Source organism: Nuphar pumila, chromosome 15, assembly GCF_984573655.1.
Source record: "Nuphar pumila chromosome 15, dmNupPumi1.hap1.1, whole genome shotgun sequence".
Lineage (NCBI taxonomy): Eukaryota > Viridiplantae > Streptophyta > Magnoliopsida > Nymphaeales > Nymphaeaceae > Nuphar > Nuphar pumila.
In genome coordinates, this window is record NC_143263.1 from 89,539,725 (window position 1) to 89,567,237 (window position 27,513).

The 27,513-nt window shown below is 36.6% G+C and overlaps 1 protein-coding gene across 1 annotated transcript in view; it reads left to right on the top strand.

Moving 5' to 3' along the window:
* FAP1 (Chalcone-flavanone isomerase family protein) overlaps positions 1-26,255 on the top strand; it is a 49,335-nt gene extending 23,080 nt beyond the window's left edge. Inside the window, exons 2-4 of the mRNA XM_089989441.1 lie at positions 24,142-24,388; positions 25,364-25,455; positions 25,819-26,255. Coding sequence (XP_089845567.1) covers positions 24,142-24,388; positions 25,364-25,455; positions 25,819-25,958 — 479 coding nt within the window. The 3' untranslated portion in view covers positions 25,959-26,255. The remainder of the gene's footprint in view (positions 1-24,141; positions 24,389-25,363; positions 25,456-25,818) is intronic.
* The last annotated feature ends 1,258 nt before the right edge of the window (positions 26,256-27,513 follow it).

Here is a 27,513-nt window from a genome sequence, read left to right on the forward strand (position 1 = left end):
TTGATCTCTTCATGTAGGAAATGAGTAAGACATACCAAAGAAATGTTAGGTATTGATATTGTATATTGCCCGTACTCCGAGTATGTGAATTTCTTTCCTTGGAGCATTGTGAATAGAAAGGAAATAATCTAGTGATAACCTAAATAGGTAAATGATTAAGTAAGTCATGGTTATCCCTTTCTAGTAGGAGGGGGGTTGTTTGGAAAACCTTGCTCAATGGGCGATACGGGTTAGGTACCTAATGTAGGTACGTGATTTGATTTAATTATACTGGTAAGAAAAATTAAATATTAATTTCTGTGCTTGAACGGTTTAAAGGCACCGGAGCACTCTGAGTGAGTTTATGAAAACAATATGGAAAATGATGGGGTTAATTCATACACTGGGGTAAAATGACTAAGGTTGGGAATCTACTACAGTGATAATATTGGGGTTGAAAAAAAAAATGCCCCTACACCCTGAAAGGTTAACTAAATGAAAAGTTTTACTTACTCAGATTCAGGTTTACCTTGGAGAGGGTAAGTGGTACAAAACTCCGGGGACATAATTTTTGGTTTCGAGCTAAAGTGACTCGTTGGTCCCCAGTCCTCGGAGTTGGGGGACCCAGACTACCAATTTGTCCTAGGTGGTAGTTTTTTGTTTCTCCTGCAGAAGTTAGGGATGCATCCTGGTTTGGTTTTGGCCTTTGGGAGTTTCTCTCGGTCACTGGCCGCTCCCTTGGGATTTCAGTCACAGTTAGAATGTTCGGGTTAATAAAACAACCCTGAATAATATACCCCCGGACATTCTCTTCTGTGATGGTTGCCTTGGCCCGTGTGTACCCGCGGGATAAGAAAAGATAAACACTAACTAGAACAGTTAGGTATCACTGTATGGGAGTCATTAAAGAGACAATTGCTTACTCTTCCATCATGTTTTATATTCGGTGCTTATGATGAAACGACATCCTAAATTGTGTATTTATTAGTTAATTGAATTCATATTATGGATGTTGTTCATGTTAGTGTAAGTTCTGCTTTAATTGCTTAATACCTTACTTAATTGTTGTAGTTGCATAAAATGCTTCTTGTGCTTAAGTATAATTGTTACATAATCTACCTTTCTATTCAGATATATGTCTATGATTGCTATTGCATCGAAATCCTTATGTGGTTATGTTTAGACTGTAATTCAAACACGACACCCACATCACACTTGACACATGATCTACTTGCAAGAATAATTACAGTTTTCCTACTTAGACGTGGTAGTCTAATTCCTATAATTTCTATTATTTTCAGGAGAAGAGTAGTTCTATGAGCGATGCGGGATGAGGCGCTGACCGAGACTTGATCTATTTGTTCCCTGGCGGTTCTGCTTACTTTCAGATTGAGATTTTTGTTTTGAGACTCAATGTGAAAACTCTGATGTTGGATTTTATTATTATTGAAGTGGAAATAAATGGTGTGGTTTGCTTATACCTTCCTGTATCGTTCTGAAATGCTTAACCCGAGAATTATTAGTTGTTTCCGCTTGAAAAAAAAAAAATCCCTAAAAATTTGGGTTAAATTTCGGGGCGTTACACCTTTACCTTTGATATGAGCTTCCATGTTACCGGCCCAAACATGATAATTTGAGCCATTGAGTTTGAACCCAAGAAAGAAGTGAGAATCTTTTTCCACCATTTTGAGAAGAAAGAAATATAGAGTGAAAAGGATCTTACCACAAACGAGTCTTTTAGAGCTTACTTGATGTGATATGATTCTTTCAATATATATTGCAAAGAGTGTCCAAGTCAAGGATCAAGAGAAAGGTAGGTGCACGCCTTTCAAGGCACACAATCTTCTTCAATAATTTTCAACGGCTTTGATACCATGTGAAGAATCCTTGCAAACAATCAAGTTTTCAAATAACTTGATACTTCAAATACTCAAGACACAAAATATATGCACAATGTTTATAAGCTTTACACCACAAAAGAAGTGCAATAAATGCACAATGTTTATAAGCTTAAAGAGGCAAAACTCCTTACTGTAATACTTCCCTTTACAATGGGCTTACAACCCTTATTTATAAGCTTAGCAACTCATATGAGTTGTTGGGCTGATTCCCAACAGCTCTAATTAGAGCCGTTGGGAGTCAGCCCAACGTCTCTTATTCTTAACTGTGAACTATTGTACACTTGTGTACAGAAATAGTACGTAAAAAAAGATAAAATAAAAAAGAAAAAGTTACAAAAATAAGAAAAATTAAAAGGAAGAATTACAATCATATTCAATGACATGAATAACATAAAATGACTAAAATACCCCTATAGCTAATACAAGAAATAAATAAATTATATATATATATATATATATATAAGTAGATGGATACATGTACATATATATGAAATATATATGTATATGTATCTTCTTTTATACATATAAAATATATATTAGAAAATACATTGTCTTATGGATTACAATTTAACACTAACATGGTATTAGAACAAGGTTGGATCTAGGGTTTTGGTATTGTCTCCAAAAGGTATGACCATAGAGATTAGTATCTGATTTCAGTTAGGAAATATTCTCTTCTCTAATTATTTCTCGGTTTTCCTCTTTCTCGAAATCTGCCTTCTCGTATTCTCATCTAAAACATGATTTTTTAATCGTTTCTCGGTATCTTGATCATATTCGCATCTGAAATACGATTTTCTTAATATCTGTTTTCTCGGATTCGATCGTATTGCTTAAAATATGTTCTCTCTTACTTCTATTGTATCTCTTAAAATCGGTTTATGAAATACGATTTCTAATCGTTTTTTTGTTATTGAAATAGTGATCGTATTCACGTTTGAAATACGGTCTGTTTTCTCATATTCTCATCTGAAATTTGATCCTTGATCCATCTGAAATACGATTCTTGTTGTGATCTGGTTACAAATATTTCTTTTCTTTAAGTTTATTGACATCGATCAAACGCTGCATATTGAAGTGATTTAATTTATACACATTGAAGTGATAACCTACATAGTCACATGATCTGATATCTGTCTTAAAAAAAAAGGATAGACTGACTGCAGTTGCAGATCTGAATTCAGTTGTGACAGGTTAACTATCTTCTTGGACTGAATCTAAACAGTCATATTGAGCCAACGTTTGATCAACCACTTGCTTTTCTTCTTCGAGTATTTCTATTTTATATTTCCTTACTTCGTGACCATGGAATCCTCTTCTACTCAATCCTGACTGTCATCAAACTTCCTTAGTCAGCTTGTTTCTGAAAAATTGAATAATCCAAATTTCTTGACTATTTTTTATTAGGAGCCAAGATCTCTTTGGTCATTTGGATGGATCAATTCCAGCCCCCACCAGAATTCATCGTAAAGGAGGAAACATACGCACAAGGGGCTGCATCTTCCAAGATTGTTCGAAATTCAGATTATGTTTCTTGGATGAAGAAAGATCAAACATTGATTGCCTATATCACTTCTACTTTATCACAGGAGGTGCTGATTGTCATTCCTGACAATTACACAACAATGGAATTGTGAAACAGATTGACGCAGACTTATTCTCAGATATCTGAAGCCAGAGTTTTGTTTCTCAAGCGTGAATTTCAACTCCTCAGAAAAGGCAACCTGTCTATCATGTAATACGTGAATAGGGTGAAGTCCATTACGGATCAACTAGCTATTATTGGACGTGAAATGCAAGACAAGGATAAGGTGCAATAGACATTGAATGGTTTGGGCCCAGATTATCACGTACTGGTGACGTCATTGCTGTGTTTACCTATACTGCCCACATTTGAGGACCTACGGGCAAAACTTCTACAGTATGAGATGTCATTAAAAGGCATTGCTGAAGATTCTGGTGCTCAACTCGATTCTCATGATGTTTTAGCTACTGGGTTTTCCTTTGGTCACGATAGTGGAGGAAATAACTTTCCAGGAGGAAGGGGTCGGGGCAAATATGCAGGTCCAGGTTTGCTTCCTACACCTAATATGTCAATTAATTCCAATGCGAAGAACCAAAATCAAAGAGTTGTCCCAACGTGTTATTTGTGCAATAAGAAGGGATATATTAAGGCCAATTGCTAGGAAAGTTTCTAAACACTGAGATCAAGAAAGAAGATAATGCTACTAAAACTGACGGGGATGTGAAGCAACTTTCGTTGGCTGCATTGTCTGGGTTGCACTTGAAACAGAATGACCAAGGATTATGATACGTTGACTCAGGGACAACAACCCATGTTACGAGGGATGTTGGTAAGCTCTCAAGCTCAGTTCCTTACTTTGGTAAAAATAGTATCGTTACTGGAGATGGATCTCACCATCATATCTCTCATGTTGGAAATGCAATCATTCCTTTGTCAAAATCATCTCTCAATTTGTCAAGTGTCATCCATGTCCCTAATATCAAAAAAATATTATTTCTGTGTCTAAACTTGTTAATAATACACATTCTTATGTTGAATTCACTCCCTCTTCTCTGTGTGTGAAGGATCTTCAAACGAGGGAGACATTCGTTGAAAGGGAGCGACAAGGTAACATGTACATCTTCAAGGAAGATCCATTTGCACGTACAAGTCCTGTCTTGAAGCCTTCATTAGAGTCTAAGTCTTTTCAGTTTGAGTCATCTTCGTCATCCTGAGTCTGTTTTTAGTCTTTCTAAATGTAATAAGTCAAGTCTTTGACATTGTCGACTTGGTCATTATAGTCACTCTTTTTTTGAGAAACTTGTGTCAAGTGAATTAATTCTTAAGTCAAGTTTGACTCTTGAGGGAAATGTTAAAAAGTGCCCAAGTTTTCAAATACGTAAGAGTCATGAACTTCCTTTTACCTATTTCGAAACTTTCATGCTTTTGTTCAAAACTACTTTTCTACCAATATTTTGCATTTTCAATGTGATGGAGGTGGTGAGTACGTATCAAAGGACTTTATTGATTTTCTTCAAAGTAATGAAATAAAGCGTAGAGTGTCTTGTCCACACACGCTTCAACAAAATGTGATTACTGAGAGAAAGCATAAACATATTGTTGAAACGGCTATGAGTATGATGCATGATAACAATCTCCCAATTAACCTGTGGAAAGAAGCATTTCATTCAGCGGTTTATATTATAAATAGTCTGCCCATGACAGTTTTACAAAATAATTCCCCATATTTCTCTCTTTTTGGTATTCAGCTTGATTACAATGCTTTGTGTGCTTTTGGATGCACTTGTTATGTTCATATTGACGATTCCCTCAGAAATAAATTTCAGCCAAAGGCTTCCATGTAATACCTCATAGTTTAACACTTAGTCATTTTATGATTTTTACGAAAATTTGGCTAAGTCTGGGAGAAAAATTGTTTGAGACTCAATTTTTAGACTGAAGCCTTTGAGTCTGGGATTGACTCAGATCTCATCGACAAGGTCAAGGAGAGTCAAACTAAGTGTGAGAAAGAGTTTTAATTTTGACTTTTAAATTCAAGCAAAATTTGGGTTATTTTCAGGCAAAATTCGAAATTTGGTATTCATGTAATATATCGTTGGATGCGTCTCGGAATTCTGCGCGCGATGATATTTTACTTTTCCCAATTCGAGTTTCGGTTGACCCGAAAATCGCGTTTTTCTGAAATTCTAGCAATTTGTCGAGATGGATCTGGAGTTGGATCGGATTGGATCTAAGGCCTAGGCTCCGATTTTTTATGGATTTGGGTCCTAGTTAGGTCCTATGAAAATCTGGACTTGATCGGGGTTCTACTCCAATTTTTGTTTTGGGTATGAGTTTGGATCTTGGATCCGGATCCAAATCCAAACCCAACGTTTTTGTAACTTTAAACTGAGTATCAAACTTTATTTTGGGGTTAAATAAAGTTAGGGAGCCTCTTGGATTAATTTGGTAATTTTTGAAAATTTTTAGATATTTTTAATTAATTAATATTTAATATTTAATTAATATTAATTCCGAGTTTATATTGTGGGCTGGGTGGGGGCTCTCTAAAAGAGTCTCTATTCTTACCCAAGAGGGGTTAAGAGAGTTTCGGAAAGTTTGGAAAGCCTTAGGAATAGAAAAGTTAACATTTGATGTTTTTTCAAAAAAATTGGAAACTAGAGAGGAGTTCCATATTCTTGGAAACTCTCATAAGAGAGGGCTGGAGAAGGGGGAAGGTCACCCCCTCTCCCACCCATTATTTAAAGAAAAAAAAAGAAGAAAGCGAGAGAAAGGAAAAAAGAGAAAGAAAGGGAGAAATAGAGAGAGAGAAGGAAGGAGGAAGAAGAGGAAGAGGGAGGCCATTAACCTTCAGCCCAAGCTCTTCCACCATTATTTTCGTGTTCTCCTTCAAGGTACGGGTACTTTTATGTGAAATGGTTGAGGAATCGGGTGGGGATGGATTCCATGCATGCTTTTGATGGAACTCCATGGTGAAACAGTGGACCCATGACTTCTACTGTTGTATATATATATATATATATATATATATATATATATATATATATATATATATATATATATATATATATTTTCTGTGTTTTTCCACTGTTTCTCAAGATTTTTTTTTTATATATGACCATCAAGATTGTGCGGGTGATGGTTGACAGACCAACCGAACCCGGTTCGGTTGGCCTATCAGGCCATACCCATGACAGTAGGCCCGGCCGAGCGATCAGTTGGGCATGTGACCTTTCAAAAATATATATATATAGCTTTTTTTTATGCTTATGCTGGTTGTTCCTGTCAGCATACACAGGCCCAGATCGGGCCTGTGCATATGCTGTCAGACCCAGCCGACAGTGGTCGGCTGGGCTGGACTGTTTAAAAAAAAATTTATAAACATTTGTTTACTTTGCTATAGGGTTTTGACAGCATACACAGGTTCGGATCGGGCCTGTGCATATGCTGCCAGTCGTCTGGGTATGGTATGGACCAACACACACAAAAAAAAGAGGGGTAGATAGTTTTTTTTTTGTTTAATGGTTACCCTATTCGGTCCTGACAGCATACACAAGCCCGGATCGGGCCTGTGCATAGGCTGACGGACCCAGCCGACAGGGTCGGCTGGGCTGATTTTGTCCTATAAGAAAAAAAAATATGTATATGGTGTAAAGTATTTTTTTTCTTGTGTTGTGCTGTGCAGTTTGACAGTAGACACAGGCCCGGATTGGGCCTGTGTTTATGCTGTCAGACCCAGCCGAAGGGTCGGTTGGGTGTGGGCTGAACAGGCCCAACCGAGTGATCCGCTGGATGTGTGTTCTTCAAAAAAAAAATCTAGAAAGTATACAGATGTATACTTATAAGTCAAATTTGCATTTGCAATCATGTATGCTCATGTGATTTTGGATTGGTGAGGTTAGCTGGCCAGCAGGCTGTCCGATCCGGGGCGACATACCCGACCCTTAACTCAATTATATGTTGAACTGCGTGTGTTGACAGGAAGAATGAGAATTTATATATATTCAGATTTTTTATTGACATGAGCAGTGATATGGTTACGCAATAAAACATGCAAAATATGTTGTCATGCAACTGCTAGATGGTTGATGTTTCATTTAACATGAACATGTACAATGGATGGGTTTATTCACGTGCACACACACTCAAGGGAGTATGTTTTGGCACAGATACATGTATGTTAATGCAGGGTTTCACATAGCAAAGATGCATATACCCTTAGAAATAACATGCTTGTGAATAGTCTATTTGCATATTCGATAAAGCATTGCATGTGTGTGTGCATATGGAATACGAGACTCTTTGTTACTGCTTTGGTTTTGGTGTGTGATGCATCGATGGCTTAAGTGGACCATCGCCGGCCTGGGGAGCCATGAGCTTGGTTGCTTTTTCTTATAGACTTAATTGCATCACTTGAATCACACTTGGTGGTACTGCACTCTACTACACTGTTCTTGTTTTCCTCATGGGCCGGAGTCCCGTAAGGGTCCTCGCAGGGGTGGATGCGAGCTTTTGCCTTTACTTATGCATCTGGTATTACAAATGTCAATAAATGACTGTTAATAAAAAATAATAATTAAGAACAATGTAATATACGTTCTGGGATTTTTCATCGAAAGAATGAGGATCTTAGAGGTCCGGTCTTGGGGAGACTGTGAGGATACAAAAACTCCATGGGCTTTATTTTATCTCCTTAACCTGATATTGAGGTTCCTTCTCCTGACCACGGTTTTAGGGAAAGTCCACCACTTGACCTGAGGGTGGTGTGTTTTGATACAGTTGTTGTTTTGGTATACCAAGAAAGTGATACTTATGGGTGTGGGGTGTTCCTGGTGTCCCCGACATTAGATGTGAAGGTCTAATATTCCGATGGATGGTGTTGTTTCCTGATATTGGTCGAGGGTTAAGTTTGGAACCCAGTAATAAAATACAAATTGTGTGCTAAGTTACCCTGAAAACCTAACTTGACCTCAGGGATTGTACTTATTTGGTGTATCCGCGGGCAATGATAATTAAAAAGGAGAACTTAAAGTTGAATGCATTTAATAGGGCATGCATATAGAAAAGGAAAACTTAAATGAAAGATAATAAAAGGTCTCATGCATTGCACATAAATCATGCATTTTTCTGCTATACATTAGATCATGCATATTTCAATTTTTCTCTTAATCATTACATATGGTGAATGTGTGATATTTACTTCCTATTGCATGTTAAATGTTTGTTACTTGCTACTGCTTTAATGTTTTTGCTATAGCTGTTGCATGAAAAATTCTTTAAATGCTATAAATAATCATATTTGTATTTTCTTCAAATTATTGCATGTCATCTTATCTTAATCTTTTGTCTTACCTGTTTCATAAAGAATTAGTTGTGTTCAGGATTTCGATTTTGACACCCTACTTTATTGGTTTTTCACAGGGACAAGTGATCAGTGAAGTTGACAGCTACTGGGATGACACGAGAGTCACACTTGGTTCTTGACAGTTTCACTAGCGAACAAAGTGACTATTTTTGTTCTTTTAGTTTGCTGTTTCTTTCAGTTCTTTTGTTTCAGTTAGTTGTTACTTCATTTTCTGTTGAGTAGAATATTGTCTTTGAGGTTGGATTTTAATTCATAAATAAAGATGTTTGCTTTGGTTCTTGTGGATGATAAATGTAAGTCCCTTTGTGGTGTTTGACTATCCAATTGGAATTGGAACTGTGAGGACCCCGGGTCTATGAAAAGTTTTTCGTATAAAAAAAAATCTGCATTTTCAAGGGGTATGAGTTGGGGTCGTTACATTCCAAGTGCAAATTTGTGGGATATGCAGATGATTATAAAGGGTATCAATGTTATGATCCTGTGACTAGACGCATTAAAATTTTAAGAAATGTTGTGTGTAAAACCCGTAATTTTTAAGGATTATTAATAAAAAAAGAACTTCATTTTTTTTATCTCCAAATTAAAAATGTGTTTTTAGCTTTTGAATTTTATTTATTTATTTATTACATATTCATTTGTTCATTCAAGACAACCAGGGTATAATTTGCATTTATAGAACTATTTTAGGCCATAAGTCACTACTTATATATATTATATTTAAATATATTTTTGATAGAGTTTGTAAATTATTGAAGTGTATTTGTGTGTTATTTGGCTCTTGGTAATGACTTATAGGGTAATTTGCTATTTTTGGCTAATCTTGTTATAATTGATATTTTTTGAGTTTTTGGCATTTGCGATTGCATACGAAGGGTTCGTTGTATTGCTTGGGTAACGATCTTTGCAGACTTCGAAACTCCTTGGTCGTTTGAGTTTCGATTCATTGTTCTTCACATTATTAAGGTAAAATACCTTAACTGAACTTATAGAGAGCATGTTTAGGCACTAATTGTGTAAGCATGATGTTGCACTGAATATCTAAATGAATTGCAAATACAAGTTATGCTCACACACTTTCCTTAGTTGTGGATATTTAACACTCTTGTGATTGTAGTTCGGAGATCCTGCTTGTCATGATTGTAGTTAGCAGAATATGAAGTATGTTTGCTATAGGTACACCTATGTGTGGGTTTGAATGCCTGTGCACTTATGAATGTATAATATGTATGCAATGTGTGTGTCATCGTACTTTGGTTTGCGCATACTATGTTGCTTTGTGTGTTTGTATGAATTTGATACATGGTGCACATATAACTACTATGGATATGTATAAGTCGTGTTCGATGCATACTGTGAATGTTATATATATTGTCTTGTCATATGATGGATTCATTTATTCTTGTATAGAAGAGAGCATGCGAATGTTATAAATTGTTTTGAACTTGTATGTCTTGTTTGCTTGAGAAATATATGCATATGATGTACGGTAGGATGGTCAATGCGATTTTGACCAACCCTACACAATTATATCTAAGGTGATATATCGATTCATGTGGTGAAAAATGCATATGACTTTTATCGTGTGTGCAAATTTCAAACTACGTAGGAGTTATGTATGTTGAGGTTTAGTTGCTTCGTGTTATGAAATGTGCATGTTCATGTATGCATGCATAAAATTCATGTTTTGTTTACGCATGCTTCGATGTTCAATTTATGAAGTGCAATGTTCTTTGTGGCGATGATATAATGCGTAGGATAATATGCTTATGTATGATATGATTTAAATGCCACATGAAATGAAATTATGCATGCATGTGATAAATGTTTAAGTTCTATAGTGAACTTTGGTTCATGAAACCTTATTGGTTAAATGTGTGATTTTATAATTTTAATGCCATATAAAGTGATGTATGATGTGATGCTTTGATTGTATACATGCTTATGCCCGTGTTGATGGCTATCAACCCTGAGAGTGGTCAATTGTATTGATGCATGTATCGTAATAGTTTTCACCGGATATGGTACTCGTTGAGGAACTGTTCCCAAAGGATTCTCTGTGTGTAACGACCCCAAATTATACCCTTTGAAAATGCGAAATATTTTTTTTTTCAATGCAGAAACATTCTCAGAGATCTGGGGTCCTCACAGTTCCAATTTCCATTGGATAGCCCAATCACCATAAACGAACTTGCAACCATCATCCATAAGAACCAAAATAATTTCTTTATTTATGAGTAAGAGTAAATTGTAGAGACAATGTTTTATTCGACTGAAAGTAAAGTAACAACTGAAAAAGCAAGAAAGATTGAAGAAAGAGCCACTATGTCTCCTGCTGAAGCTGACAAGCCCAAGTATAACTTTCATCCCTTCCCAGTATCCAGTCCAACCTCACTGTTCATCATATCCTGTGAAAAAACAACAAAGTAGGGTGTCAGAACCGAAATTCTGAGCACAACTACTTCTAAAGAAACAAGGTGAGACAAAGAACATGGATAAGAGTTCATGAAATGATTTGAGTGAGTGCAGATACAAAAAAATTTGCAGAATCTAAATAACCCTTCATGCAACCAGTTACATATGCTAAGCAGAAAAAAACAGTAAGGCATGAGCATAGACAAGAACTAAGTAATAAGATCTTTCAGCATGCTTCTTAGGAAGTAAATAACATACACCCACCATTCTATCATGATTTATAGAACAATTCAATTATGTATGATCTAGTGCATAGCAGGAAAATGCATGATTATATACAATGCATGATTCCTTTTTTTGTTATCTTTCATTTAAGTTTCATCTTTCCATATGCATGCCTTATTAAATGCACACAACTTTAAGTTCCTCTTTTTAATTACCGTTGCCCGCGGATACACCAAACGAGTACAATCTCCGAGGTCAAGTAAGTTCTCAGGGTAGCTTCACACACAATTTATATTTTATTACTGGGTTCCAACTTAGCCCTCGACCGAATCACCTTCGGAACATTAGACTTCCACATCTAATGTCGGGGACACAAGAGACACCCCACGCCCACAAGTGCCACTTGGTACCATAAACAACAGTTGTGTCAAACACACCACTCCCAGGTAAAGTGGCGGACTCTCCCTAAAACCGTAGTCAGGAGAAAGAACCTCATTATCAGGTTCAGGGGACAAAATTACAGCACACAGAGTTTTTGTATCCTCACAGTCTTCCTAAGACCGGATCTCCAAGATTCCCATACTCCAGATGAGATATCCCAGAACGTATATTACACTGTTCTTATTATATTTTTATTAAAGTTAATTCTTTAAGTTTGCAACACCATATGCAAAAGTAAAGTGAAAACCCGCATCCTCCCTTGCGGGGACCCATTTGGGACTCCAGCACGTATAAACAACTAGAACTGTATAGTAGTGTGACATACCAACTTATGTGGTTTAAGTGATGCAGTTAAAAACATAAATGAAAGGAAACCAAACCCACGGCTCTCCAGGCCAATGATGGTCTAATTAGGCCATCAATGCATCACATAATAAAACCTAGTGTTTACTCATTACACTATGCCAATGGTACTAAAAGCATGTGCACTCATGCAATCATAACCCAACCATATGCATATTATTTATCAATCATATGCATTTTCACTATGTGTGTTACCTACATCACATACATGTATTAACCAATGCATACCTCCTTTGAGTGTGAGTGTGCACATAAATTGCACATACTCATCAAGCATACATGCTTACAAAAATATCAATAACTTGGTAGTTAAATGACAACACATGCTCACAATAATGATAGCATAACCAGGACAATGAACCACTCCTTAGCAAGATTAACCACATATACATATCGCTGGGCAGAACTTATAACTTTCGTACATGAACACATATGTCAACCTAACATGGATGAACAATATTAGCATTATGAACAACATCAACCATGACGAACATAGGTAACTTATTGAGCGTATACCAATGCGTGTTGGACTGTTGTTATGCCTGTTACAGCTTCAGTGAGGTCAACACATCCCTTCAGTTCCCTAAAGAGAGTTTATTTTCTGTTTGGCACTGGGACAATTTTTTCCTTGTCTTGATTCAAGATGGAATAGTTGCACAGTTATCTTAATGCACACAAGGGCCGACTTACATAATCAGATCATTATCCAGAGCTTAGGGTTTCGGGAAACCTTCACATGGTGCTTATACATAAATCCTATGATACAAATCTGATAACTTTCATGCATGAGCACCACTATCAACCTATCACGAATGAAAAAGATTAACATAGAGTCAACCACCACAAACACAGTTACATACCTACACAGGGGAAGAATTTACCTATATAGGTTAAGAGACACTACGACAGAATTTTGAATCAACATATGTGCTTACCATGTATAAGTGGAAAATATACTCATATTATTCCCCTTCTTTTTTTTCTATTCCATTCCATACCCAGCTGATTCATGTCGGCTGGGTCTGGCAGCAATTACACAAATCCCAACCATGGTGTCTCTTCTGAATGTGTAAAACAACCTTGCTTTAAGATCGGAATTGCCAATTCACCCGAATTAAGCTTCACTCAGCGTGATTCGGTGTTCAGGAGAGACATGTGATCTCAGTCCAAGAAAACAACAAGAAAACATGCAGCCCCACCTGATAGGTACGCCCAATTTAAATCCTAAACAGAAAACAATTTGGAGTGTGTCATGGTAGTCCGACTTAGGTACGCGTCCAACCACCAATCGATGGAACTAGAATTAGCTTGAACCCCCTTTTCAATAAATGAATGTGGATCTAATCCAAGAACACGATTCCAAACCCAAGAACAAAATTCCAAGAATACGATGCCCAATTTGAAACAATGAAATCAATTTAAACAAAAATTGTGGTCTCAACAAAGAGGAAATCAATTCTTTTTGAAAAACCATAAAAACACAGAAAAACAATTACAAAGAATACAAGTAGTTCCTGCATTACGCAAAAAGGGTTCCCATGGACCCTCATCTCAAAGGATTACACGAGATCTAACCCACATTCGATCCCTCGCCTAGATTCTAGAGAAACACTGTACCTTTCTCCGATGAGTTTTTCGGTGATTGGAGGCTGCAGTCGTGAGGGCAGTGCCGGCTGGTGTCGCTCCACTCTGTTATCAAGCTTGGGTCGAGGGTGGTGCCGATACACAGGTGGGTGGTCGTCGGCGACTATAGCTCCGGATCGACCGGCGGCGACGGCTGTTGTATGACAGGGAGCGCACGAGAGAGAGGGGCAAGAAGAGGGCGAAACTCTCTCCACCTCCTCCTTTTATCTCACCCCCCCCCCCCCCCCCCCATCTTCTCTGCGAGACGCGGGGTCGGTTACACCTTCTGTAACTGCCCCCTCCTCCCCTTTCTTTCCTGCGACTTCAGTTAGGGTTCTCTCTGAGAACCCTAACTCTTTTCAGGTTTTATCGGGTTGCCCCTTTAACACCTTATACGTTTTTGTTTTTGTTTTGTACACAGGGTGTGGCCCGGGTCTGGACCCGAGACCCGAAACCAACCCCAAGATACGGTGCACATTACCACCATCAATATGGATCCCCAAGTTGGATCCAACTGTGGATCCTCGAGTTCGCTCTATCTCTCTCTCTCTATATATATATTTCTCTTTTATTAGTAATATTAATATTATTTTAGTATAACGCAAATAATTATGCATAAATACCCCTTTATGGGTCCTAGATCCGAAATATGGATCTTAGGTCCAAATTGCACGTTTCTAAACATTTTATAAAAAATTAATGGCAAAAACTTACGGTTTTTATACTATGAGGGTGTGTATGATCAGATCAAGTCTCTGTGAGGAAGTGTATTGTTGAAGAGCGGGTAACCCGCGAAGACGGTATATTCCTGTGAGGAAGTGCATTGTCCAAGACCAGGCAGACCATCCGTTTAGGGCGGTAACTCCTTATGAGGTTGTACATTTCTCAGACTAGGTGATCCGGCGTGGATTTTGTAAATCTTTATTATGAATAATTGAAATGTTATGATAAATTGTGATGATTTTCTGAGTTGATTGAGATAGCCAATTATGAATCTATAGATTTGGCTTTTCTATTATAGCATGATTATATATTGAACTCAGATATGATAATCAGATCCTTATTGATTTTAGATCTTGATATGAGGTTGTGATTAAATCAAGGATCTGCTTTAAGCCTTTTCCTATTTGCTATAGTGATGGATGAGCTTACGAGATCAATTCAAGAAAATGTGCCGTGGTGTATGTTGTTTGCTGATGATATTGTTTTGATTGATGAGTCTAGAGCTGGGGTTAATGCTAAGTTAGAATTATGGAGACAGACATTGGAAGCAAGAGGTTTTAAGTTGAGTAAGAGTAAGACAGAATACATGGAATGTCGGTTTAGTAAGCAACAAAGTAGTGATGGGAGTGTAGTGAAGCTTGGTGAGCAAGAAATACCGGTGGATGATTGTTTCAAATATTTGGGATCTATCATTCAAAAGTCTGGAGAAATTGATGGAGATGTAAATCATAGGATAAAGGTTGGGTGGATGAAATGGAAAAGTGCAACTGGAGTGTTGTGCGATCGTAGAATGCCATTGCGGTTGAAGGGAAAGTTTTATAGGACGACTATTAGGCCCGCTTTACTATATGGTACAAAATGTTGGGCTGCCAAGAGACATCATATTCAAAAAATGAGTGTAGCTGAGATGCGTATGCTGAGATGGATGTGTGGAAATACAATAAAAGATAAGAATCGGAACGAGGAGATATGTAAGAAGGTAGGCGTTGCACCCATTGAAAATAAGATGAGAGAGAATCGTTTACGGTGCTTTGGATATATTCGATGAAGGCCTAATGATGCTCCTGTTAGAAGGATGGAGAAATGGGAAAATATATTAGTTAAAAGAGGTCGGGGTAGGCCTAGGAAGACATGGATGGAGGTGATAGGAAAGGATATGAATGCTTTGAACCTCACCGAGGACATGGCATTGGATAGAAATGATTGGAGGAGAAGGATTCATGTGGAAGACCCAGAATGATTTTCTTTTTTGGTTCTTATCGCCGACCCCAATTGTTTTGGGATGAAGGCGTAGTTGTTGTTGTTGTATATGAGGTTGTGATTGTGATGCTTATGTTAGCGTATAGGTGAATGACACATCACACCTACAAATGACTATTTTTGACTTATTAGGTGAATGATACATCACACTTATATAGTTTCATTGTAAATGATTGTTTGAGTAAATATATCACACCTATGTATCATGAATATCTAACTAAATTACTTATAAGGTATGTGCGTGTGTTTCACGTTGGAATGGTCAAATGTGATTTGACTTATTGTTTATAAGAATTATGAATGCATATGAAAATAATGCAATGATCTGAATGTCTTAGATGGATATATATATATATATATGCGATGACTTGTATGACTTGAATGCATATAGATTATGCTTTATTACGTGAGTTAAGGTTGAATAGAATATTAAGTGATAAAATACTTTAAATGTTTTATGTTTGAATGCTTGAAATGAATGACTCATAGGACGTTGTTCCGTCATCTATCACTTGACGATGGATGAATAATATATCTTTACCTTTAAATGCTTGATATGTTTTTTTTAAGTTTGAGTTTGGGTTGCTTTACCAGACTTTAGCGAGTCTGACCTCATTTTATGGGGGACAGGTAATGCAGGTAAAGTATGATGAGTAGTTTGAGCAAAGGGCTGGTCGAACTGCATCCTCGAGGGTCCACTCTTACCTTGCGATCTTGGTCTTCATGATCTTTTCGTTTTAAGTACTTGATCATGTAGAGACTGAAGTATTGTTTTCATACTCTGATTTGAAATGAAATTAAAACTCTTTATATTTCAGTCTTATATTGTACGTGAAATGTGTATATCCCGTACATTTTGATTTGATTGTTATCTTTAGTGTAACCGCGCCCAAGGTCTTAACCGTTTTTAAAAATCGTTTCTGCATTAAAAGATCTGATCTACTTATAGTTATCAAAAAAAATTTTGGTCTCGAATTTTTAATATTTGAACTATAATTAAGGTTAAAATTTTTGGGGTGTTACATTGTGTTTGATGAGAACAATTTTGGCGATGTATTTTTCAATATTTGCCAAAGTATCTCCAGAGCAGAAGTTTATCATCCATGGTTGAATGCATATCTATTTGCAAGTGTTCATGGTGATTGTTCATCTCAATGCACTCAAGAGACACAGTCTGTTCATCAGGATGACATCGATTCATGCCAAACATGTTTATCTCAACCCGGCGTTCAGGAAGGTAGAGCTTCACATGTTGAAGAAGGTGCAGACCCGCAACCTCCTTATATTGATAAATTCAAAGGGTATGTCTATGTGCGAAAAGAAAAAGACCCTCCTCTTGTCCAGCACATAGAACCAGATAATCATGTGACTGTTGGCAACATGAGAAGTTCAGGTAGAATCAGACATACTATTGACAGGTGAGTCAGCTACAACAATTTTTCTATAGATTTCAACTATTTTTATCTCAGGTTGATAAGCATGATGAACCTGTGAGGTTTCATGAAGTTGTGAAATCAAATAAATGGACTGAGGCCATGAATGAAGAAGTGGAAGCGCTAAATGAATGCCGAACATGGGAAATTATTCTCAGACCCGCTGATAAAAATGTTGTTGATTCCAAGTGGGTTTATAAAATTAAGTACAAATCTGATGGCACCATAGAACGATACAAAGCTATACTCGTTGCACAGGGGTTTACTCAGGAATATGGTCAGGACTATGATGAAACCTTCAGTCTTGTGGTCAAGATGGGAACAATAAGAATTATATTATCTTTAGTTGTTGAACATAAATGGACATTGAGTCAGTTGGATGTTAAGAACGCATTTCTTCATGGAGATTTGAAGGAAGAAGTTTACATGGAGCAGCCCCCTGGATGTGCTGAGGGAGACCCTGGAACGCATGTATGCAGATTAAGAAGAGCCATCTACGGTTTGAAACAGGCCTCACGCTCGTGGTTTGAAAGTTTCTCCTTAGAGATACAAAAACATGGGTTCTACCGATCTCTCTTGTATCACTCATTATTCATCTTCAAAAGTGAAGGTGCAATTACCTTGTCGTTGATATATGTTGATGATATTATTGTCACAGGGAACTTAATAAATTACATTGAAGAATAAAAGAGACTTCTAAGTCAGAGATTTAAGATGAAGGACCTTGGAGATTTGCGATATTTTCTTAGAGTCAAAGTAGACAGGAAGAGTGATTGCTTAACCCTAACACAACACAAGTATACATTGGATTTGTTGAGGAAATCTGGTATGAAAGACTGCAAACCTTTGTCTACACCGAATGTCCTATATCAAAAGCTCAGTTCACAAGATGGAGATCTCTACACAGATCCTACAAGATATCGAAGTATAGTTGGTATGCTTCAATAAAGGTATAGTTGGAGATGGGCTTGTATATAAGAAAAAATGGAAAAGTAAAGGTATACATGACATCACGGTCTACAGTGATGCGGATTAGGCAGGAGACCCCAATGACGGGATATTGCATTTTTCATGAGGAAAACTTGGTGTCTTGGAGCAGTATAAAACAAAAGGCACTAGCCAGATCAAGTACTGAAGCTGAATATCGATCAATGACTGCAACAACTGTTGAAGTTACTTGGACAAGGCATTTGTTGAATGAGTTGGGGGAACCAATCTCGAAATAACCTTATTATGTGACAATCAAAGTACCATCAAAATATCCTTTAATCCTATTTATCACAGTAGGATGAAGCATATTGAGATAGATTATCATTTCATCCGACAAAAGGTTGAAGACAAAGAGATTGGGCCTCACTTCATTTCTACAGAAATCCAAGTGGCAGATTTATTTACAAAGGAACTGACGAAGAACGGATTTTGGTTTTTGAATGACAAGTTGTCCATGGTACAATACCATGTACAACTTGAGGGAGGATATTAAGTGTCGTGATAATGGGTTGGATCAGTTTGGATCTGATCCGGACCCAATCGTGTATTGCGTGATTGACATGTTTATTGGGGTGTACTTGTAATATTGTTTTTTTTGTAGGACTGTTATGTCCATGAAATCATTGTAATTTATGTATAAATGAGAAGAGATAGGTCACACATGTATTGAGAAAGACGTGACCTATTCAGCCCCAAACAACTCTGCATTTTCTTCTTTCTCCTGCAGATCGGTTTTGGTGATATCTCAAGATCTAGCAGGGAAGTCAACAAGGGACTCTTGAATTGCATTGAAAGGTCGAACCCTGATTATGGCGTTCAAGATCAAATTCATAAGGAAATGAAAATTTATGATAATGCATTGTATGATATTGGGAGACTTTCAACATTGCAAAACCATTCCACGATACGTCCAAATAATTTATTTTGTCTATTTCAATCTTAATTTCATATTGTTATTTAGTTATGATGTTTTGTATGATTGTATTTGTTATTGTATTATTGTTTTCTTGTTTTTTTTCAAACATGTGGTGGACCAGGTATGGAAGTAATGTTCCAAACTTAAGAGCTTTTGCCATTTGCATTCTTAGGCAAACATGTAGTGCAAGTAGATGTGAGAGAAATTGGAGCGTCTTTGAGCAAATACATACAAAACATAAAAATAGATTGGAGTACAAAAGGCTCAATGACCTCATTTATATTCACTACTACTTACGGCTTAGGCAAAGATATATAAATTTATAAAGTTTATTTGTCATTTTCATGTGTTTATTTAAAGTTTTTATATATCATACAAAACTCAACTAATTTTAATTTTTTTCATGTCATTATTTCATTCAATTAAAAAATTTATCATCAAGGAGGCACAAAGAGCAATTTGATCCCATTAGTTTGAATTTTTTTTATGTAATCAATGCATGGGTTCAAGAAGAAGCAAACATTCTAAATAAAGATGGCATTCAATGAATAAACGTGAAAGGGATGATGTGAATGTCGAAGAAGGGGGAGAAGAAGAAGATAATGATGATGATCATTGTTGGTATATTTTTAAAAAACTTGGTTATCGTTTCATGTGTTAGTTTTGAAAAACTTGTTATGATGTTTTATGTTGCTCATAGAGACATAAATGCTTCATATGGGATTTTATGGTTGTATTTTGTGCAATTCATCATTGTTCCATGTGCTATGATTTTTTTTTTAATTTTTGCTATTTTTTTGATTTATTTTGAATTTTTAGAAAATTTTATTATAAATTTATGATTTTTTACAATACGATGTGTATCTTATTTTGGATTCGACCGATACAGGTAACGATACGATACTTACATCCTTGGATGAAATAGCCCATCATGATTTAATGGACACAACACTTCTTATAGAATTTTCATTCCACCAAGTAGGTTTTTGTCCTATGAATCTTTTTTACCAAACTATAGAGCTTGCTTGCTAACTCTTCATTCCTATCATGAGCCCTCTCATTACAATGAAGCCAAAAACCATCCTAACTGGGAATGTTGAATTAAAAGCTCTTCGTAAGGCTCATACTTGGGAGAGTGAATTTACCTTTAGGAAAGAAACTTATAGGATGTAGATGGGTGTTTAAGGTTAAAACTAAATGTGATGGGATTCTAGAAAGATACAAAACTAAGTTAGTTGCTAAAGGTTACACACAATAGTATAAAATTAATTATGAAGTGACCTTTACACCCGTAGCTAGGATGACTTGTGTTAGAACCTTAATAGTTGTTGCATCCATTAAAAATGACCTATTTACCAATTAGATGTGAAAAATGCTTTTCTCAACGGAGAACTTAGTGAAGAAGTTTACATGTATCCTTCATTGGGGGTTGATATTGAAAAGGGAAAAACTCTAAAATTAAGAAAAGCCTTATATGGTTTTAAACAAGCCCCTAAAGCTCAGTGTGGCAGGTTTAGTATTGTTATGATTAACTCAAGTTTTCTCTCTTGTTATGACTGACACTGCTTTTTTTTTACAAGAATATAAGTACACATATTGTTCTATTGTTATTGTATGTAGATGATATGATAATTACAGTAAATGACAAAAAGGGAGTTAGTAAAATTAAAACTATTTTAAAGAAAATTTTTGATATGTTTGATCTAAGTTTTTTGAGGTATTTTTTAGGTATTAAAGTGTCTTACTCACTCAGAGGTTATGTTCTATCACAAATGAAGCTTGTCGCTTACATTTATGTTAAGTCAACGATTTTTTATGACAAGAAAGCAGAGACTCCCGAGGTTATCAATTCAAAATTAAGACTTGAAGATAAAACATTACTTGAAGATTCTACTCCATATTGACAACTGATCGGATCCCTCACCAACTTGTCCATTAGCAGACCAAATATAGCCCATGCAGTTCATGCAACCAATCAATTTCAGCATGATCCAACTATTGTGCCATGAGTGCAGTGTTAAAGATTGTTAGATACATTAATAACTCAATAACTGAGGAGTTGTTCTTATCCTCTTCCTCAGATTTACTTGCTTATACTGATGTTGATTGGGGAGAAAATCCTAATGATAGGATCACAACCATTAGGTTACCTATCTTTTTAGGTGGCTCTTTGATTTCCTGGAGATGCAAGAAGCAGTAGAAGGTCTCATTATCCTCTACCGAAATTGAATATCATGCAATGACTATGACAACAATGAAGCTAGTCTGACTAAGGAATCTTCTCAAATACATGGGAGTTGTCATCTCCAAACCTTCGATAATAAGAGTGCAATCTACATTGCAAGTAATCACACCTTTTATGAGCGTACAAAGAACATTGAGATAGACTGCCATTACATCCGTGATGAATATCTGAAAGGAACTATCGAGTTACTGTATGTCATATCCGAGTACCAATTGTCAAATTTTTTCACTAAGGCTCTTCCTGCACCTCGGTTTATCTTTCTTCTTAACAAACTTTCGGTGATATATATATATATATATATATATATATATATATATATCTTAAATTTAAATTGTATTGCCCCTCAGGAGTATTTTGGTCATTTCACTCATGTAATAGGTTTTGTCCTCTAGGGTCAATTTTTTTGTTTTTTATTTTATTTTTATTGTCTTGGCCTTTTCACTAAAGATCAAGGGCTCTATGGTCTTTATCCATAGAATCATTTGGGAGCATCCCAACGACTCTACAGGAGCTCCCTATGCCTCATTACTTGTATATAAGGGACCTCTTTTCCCCTCCTTTTGTAATGCTTCTCTAAAGCATTTTGTTATCCAATAAACATTTATTTTTTTAACTTTGTGTTTCTCTTTTTGGCTCTTTAAAGCCTTGTATGCACTTTGTACTTGTGTAGTGCCTTAGCGCTTTTGTATTATCCCTTAGTGGATTTATATTTGTGTTTGTGCACATTGTACTTTCGCTTTCCACTTTTTTCGTTATATTCCCATGACTAAAAGTCAGGACTTCCATGATTGGGAGTCAGGATTCCACAGGAATCAGAATTCCCGCTTACCATAAGTGATTCCAGTAACTATTGTTCGGCCTCCCATGGCTTGTTGGGATTAGGCATATTGTTCAGGTTCTTCTCACATCTAGTGTTGATGGTGTTGAACTCATTTGGTTGCTATCATACTGCATCAACCTATCAAGGCCACAACTAACAACATTTCTATATAAAAGGTGTGACTTATTTAGCTCAGGCCCAATTAAGACTGGAGCTAGATGCGACCTGTGTTGGTCACAACTAGTGTGGTTTATGCCTTGATCTCCCCTATGATGTCACATCCAGTCCCACAAAATCTGAAAATGGCCTTCATAAGTCATAGTAAGATTGGTGGCTTAGAATAAGAGAAAAAGAGTACTTAATTTTCCAATTGGTTCAATGACTTAAGGTTCAAAAGGATAAAATTAATGAATCATCAAGTGTATAAGGACCAAAATTGGTTAGAACCACAACGTTCAATATATAAATATGAACTGAATATTTAATCATTAAATAAATGATTAAATTATAATAATACCAATAGTCTCACATAATGCAAAAGTGGATCCTGTATCAGATCCATTTTGCATTAGTCCTAATTTTTGAATGAAAACCTATCTGACAGTTAGTAAAGTCATCAAATTAATTTAAATTGTTCCACACCCAGTCATGAATGAAAATAATATGTTATTTGACCATGCATTGATTCAACCAGAGTAGTTCAAATAAAAATTATTTAATAAACTGAATCCAGGACATGTCCATTCGCTAGTCCAAGCTAAGACTTTTGGGTCTATTCAAACTAGGTATGGGTCTGGTTGCGGGTATGTAAAGTCAACATGGAAATTTCTAGAAGTATGTAGGGGAGTGCATCTATTGTGGTAATGAACCACCATAACTTATGGTCTTATATTCTTGATTTACATAAATCCAATTTCTAAAAGCAAAAACCTTTGGATCTTGTTTGGCATGTTTCAATCACTATTTTCATGTATTAAAATTTAAAATTGTCTTTAATATGATGTTTTGGGTTATTTATTTTTAAAACACCTTCATCTTCATGAAATGTGAGCCCTTTATTTTTCTTTATCTTGAAACTGAATCTTACAGTATACTGAAGATGATGAAACATCATACCATGTCAACACGGGCATCACACCCTTTCAGAAGTACACGTTATGGCTTGGCCTTGAGGCTTTGGCCTGTTTCTAACCATGAAGGGAAACCTACTGAAATTCATCTCTGGTCAATCCCTAAAATTCAAATGATTTGTGGATCTAGATGCTCTACTTGTGTATGGATGAAAAAATACCAAAGCCTGTTCAAAGCCAGTTGGCCTAAAGTTAATCTTGGACCAACGTTGGCTAGTATAAGTTTGACGGATAGCCCAGCTTCGATTAACCTTGGCCCTATTTGTATTTGGCTAGTGAATGAAGCCTACTTCTAGGATGTTGATTCAAAGTCAAAGTGTCAAACAATGGTCTGGCGGGTGACCCACCATCATGTCTTTATATATTGTGAGTTTTGATCCGATCAGGTCAGCAAACCATCTATCTCTATGGGCTTATGAGACTGCAATATTGTTCTTGCTGACCATCAGTGGATGTATTGGCCACAGACCATCCGACTTGTGCATTGTAAAAGATGGTCAGTTACCCTAAGCAAGACATCTATATGTTTGTTGTGTGTTATCTACCATACTACCGATGAACCACATGGTGCCTCCCAGATACCATTTGAATTTAGAAATGGTTGTTGGTTGAATGGTTGACCAACCATCAAACTATAAATTGGATGCACCAGTCACTAAGGCCTTGGTGTGTCAAGTTTCTATTGAAGAAACTGTCTCCACACCAAAGGTCTAATCCAGTTGCTTCCTGCAATATCATCTGTCTATAACATCTTTTCAAATGGCTGATCAAAGTTGATCCCACATTGCAGGTGTTTACGCTGATGATAGCTCACTAAAGCAGGTGCTGTCTGAGAAATATGGAACTATACCGACCGAATTGAAAGGAAAAGAACAATTCTGTGCTGATGTTGTGGAGAATGATTTGTGTATGACAGTTAGACTTAATATAGTGTATGGCAGGCTAAGCATTCGTTCTGTAAGAAGTGCATTTGAAGAGTCAGTTGGTAATAGACTTCGCAAATTTAGCACAGATGAAAACAGTGAGCTGCTTCGAAGGTAACTTTCTTGTTCTTTTTAGTTCTTGTGCTTAGTCAAACCTGATTGTGTGGTTTATTGAAATGTTCAGTTGAGATGTAACCTTAAAATGATCAAACTGCTAACTGCAAATGCAAAGTATACATCATGCTCAGCCTTTAGTAGGCAGTCTTTGATAGCATAAGTTGAATCCCTTTATTAGTGTACCATAAGTGCAACAGCATGTCAAAAATGTTGAGCAATACCTTTTCTTTTTCATGTATATATGATAATATATAAAGTTTAACAACAAAAAGCAAAATGCAACTGCAAATGAAACCAAAAGCTGTAGAAATATTCTCGGTTTTGGCAACCTTTGTTTGAACAGTTATCTAATTTTCCATAATGTAGCAATAACATGGATAAGGAATAAAATAGCTAGAAATTCTTTCTTGCATTTTGTTTAAACTTTAAAACAGGTCAAGTGCTTTGTGATAGACTGAAGTCATCTACACAGTGACAAGTTTGCTTCCATGTTCTGAATGCAGTTCAATTATGTTGAAGTTACGAGGTATAAGACGCTTCATTCTCTAGCTGCTAGTCACTGCTCATTTCATTTTATGTTCCCCTTTCTGCACGCGTTGACATGTCTGTGTGTGCACCATGAGGTGAAACTAATGCAGGATAAATGTCATGTTTTTTTAGTCAAGCTGGGGATGCTGCTGAAAACATTAATGTTTTTATGGTGTGAATAGCATGATAGTTGCAATTTTTGTTTTATTCTTTTGAAAAGAATGTTATAGGTTAGTAAAGGTCAGAAGAAAATGCAGTCTACTGTAGGATTGGATTTTGGTGATGTAGAACAAGAATGTGCTATTAACACTATCATTTGTGTACCATCATCAACACGACCTTCTACATACTATTATACAGTCAGTTGAGTTTCCTTTTCGAGTTTTTGAGTTTATTTTCTCTAAACTTATGAGGCATGACATCCAGAAATTCTTAATGCTGCAGATTCACCTCTCAATTTAAGGATGAACTAAAATTGTCTCGTGGAACTATTATTGATCTTTCAAGAGAAAATGGACATCTTCTTCGTACAAAAAGTAAGATTTATTCACATGCAGAAATGCTTTATTTGCAAGATGTTTTATTATTGTCAAACTGTTCAATGTCCTTTTCTTTTTTTATGTTAAGGGTCTAAAGTTTTGCCAGCTCAGTGTTAAACTGGTAGGGCATGTGGACAAGCTTTCCGTCTTGTTTTGATGCTTTTGCTCTGATGTAAATGAATTGTGGGAAAGTTTTGCCCTCTATCTTCTTTTACATTAAGGAGAGGGCTTCCTCTCATTGCCTGGGAGGATTTCTAATTAACCGTTTCCTGCTATTCATTTTGATGATTGTGCATAGACTTCTGGTTACATGGCTATTCAATTTTCTTATTTGTTTCTCATCAACCAATTGGGTTGCAGTTGGTGGCAAGGAGGTGGGCTGCATCCAGAGCCAACTTTTGTGTCGTTCAATATTTGACCTTTACATTGGGGAAGATGCATTAGATAAACAGGCCAAAGATGATATCCAACAAGGCTTAGCATCTCTCCTTCAAGGGTAGCTAAAAGGGACAGCAACAAAATGGTATATTTCATGTATCTTTTTAATTATTCATAATGCAACTAGGTCCGTATGGCTTAAGGAATTGGTATTCTCCTTCAAATGACCAGAGATGTTACAGTCCATAAAAGTTTCATGTGTATATCTTCTCAATGGACTAGCCAGGATTTTTAAATCCAGTGATCTGGAGTGAAAATACTTGAGCCTGAGATGGGAGCAGCAGAAGTATTTTAGATCTTGTATGAGCTTTGATGCTCGAGAAATGCAATTATTTGGATGAAAATGATTTTTGATACCATACTACTAACAGGGATACTGCCTTGTTCCTTTTTTTTTATTGAAAATAACCAACTAGTTTAGCCCACGAGGGCTCCACACTGCTGGCTAGTGATCACCTCGTATGCCTCAAATTGAAGAGACGTCACGAGTTCTCTACCTGGGGAGTGTGTTCCTTGCTGTAAGGCTGAAGCACAGGACTTGGTGGGCAGGGTGTCCCTTGGGGTTTTAGGTTGAGGTCACCCACAAACAGCGCTCTGTAAATGATAGCACTGACAGCAACCAGAAAATGGGCTGCTTTCTCCCTGATTATCCCCCCCCCCCCCCCCCCACACACACACACACACACACACAAGTAGTTACAGTCCATAAAAGTTTCATGTGTATATCTTCTCAATGGACTAGCCAGGATTTTTAAATCCAGTGATCTGGAGTGAAAATACTTGAGCCTGAGATGGGAGCAGCAGAAGTATTTTAGATCTTGTATGAGCTTTGATGCTCGAGAAATGCAATTATTTGGATGAAAATGATTTTTGATACCATACTACTAACAGGGATACTGCCTTGTTCTTTTTTTTATTGAAAATAACCAACTATTTTAGCCCACGAGGGCTCCACACTGCTGGCTAGGGATCAGCTCGTATGCCTCAAACTGAATAGACGTCACGAGTTCTCTACCTGGGGAGTGTGTTCCTTGCTGTAAGGCTGAAGCACAGGACTCGGTGGGCAGGGTGTCCCTTGGGGTTTTAGGTTGAGGTCGCCCACAAACAGCGCTCTGTAAATGATAGCACTGACAGCAACCAGAAAATGGGCTGCTTTCTCCCTGATTAAGACGATGAGAAAACAGAATATGCCATCTATTATATCAGCAAAATTTTTGTGGATTATGAAAAAAATATAATGGGTTAGAGAAAACATGTCTAGCTCCTGTTTGGGTAACTCAAAAGTTGAGGCATTATATGTTAGGCGTAAGAATCTTATCTATGCTTGATATGATTAAGTATGTCTTTGAAAAATCAGCCTTGACGAGGAGGATTGCAAGATATCAAGTTCTACTTATGGGATTTGATCTGAAATACATTTTCTAGAAATTTATCAAGGGGCAAGCAATAGTTGATCACATAGCAGATCTACCCATAGATGAGAAACTGGAGTAAATGGTGAATTTTTTGATGAAAATATCCTGACGATGGAAGGAAAAGAACAAGTTTGGTACTCAAAATATCAACGAATTTGAGATCGGATTTGTTATCATCACTCTCGATGATGAAAAAATCATG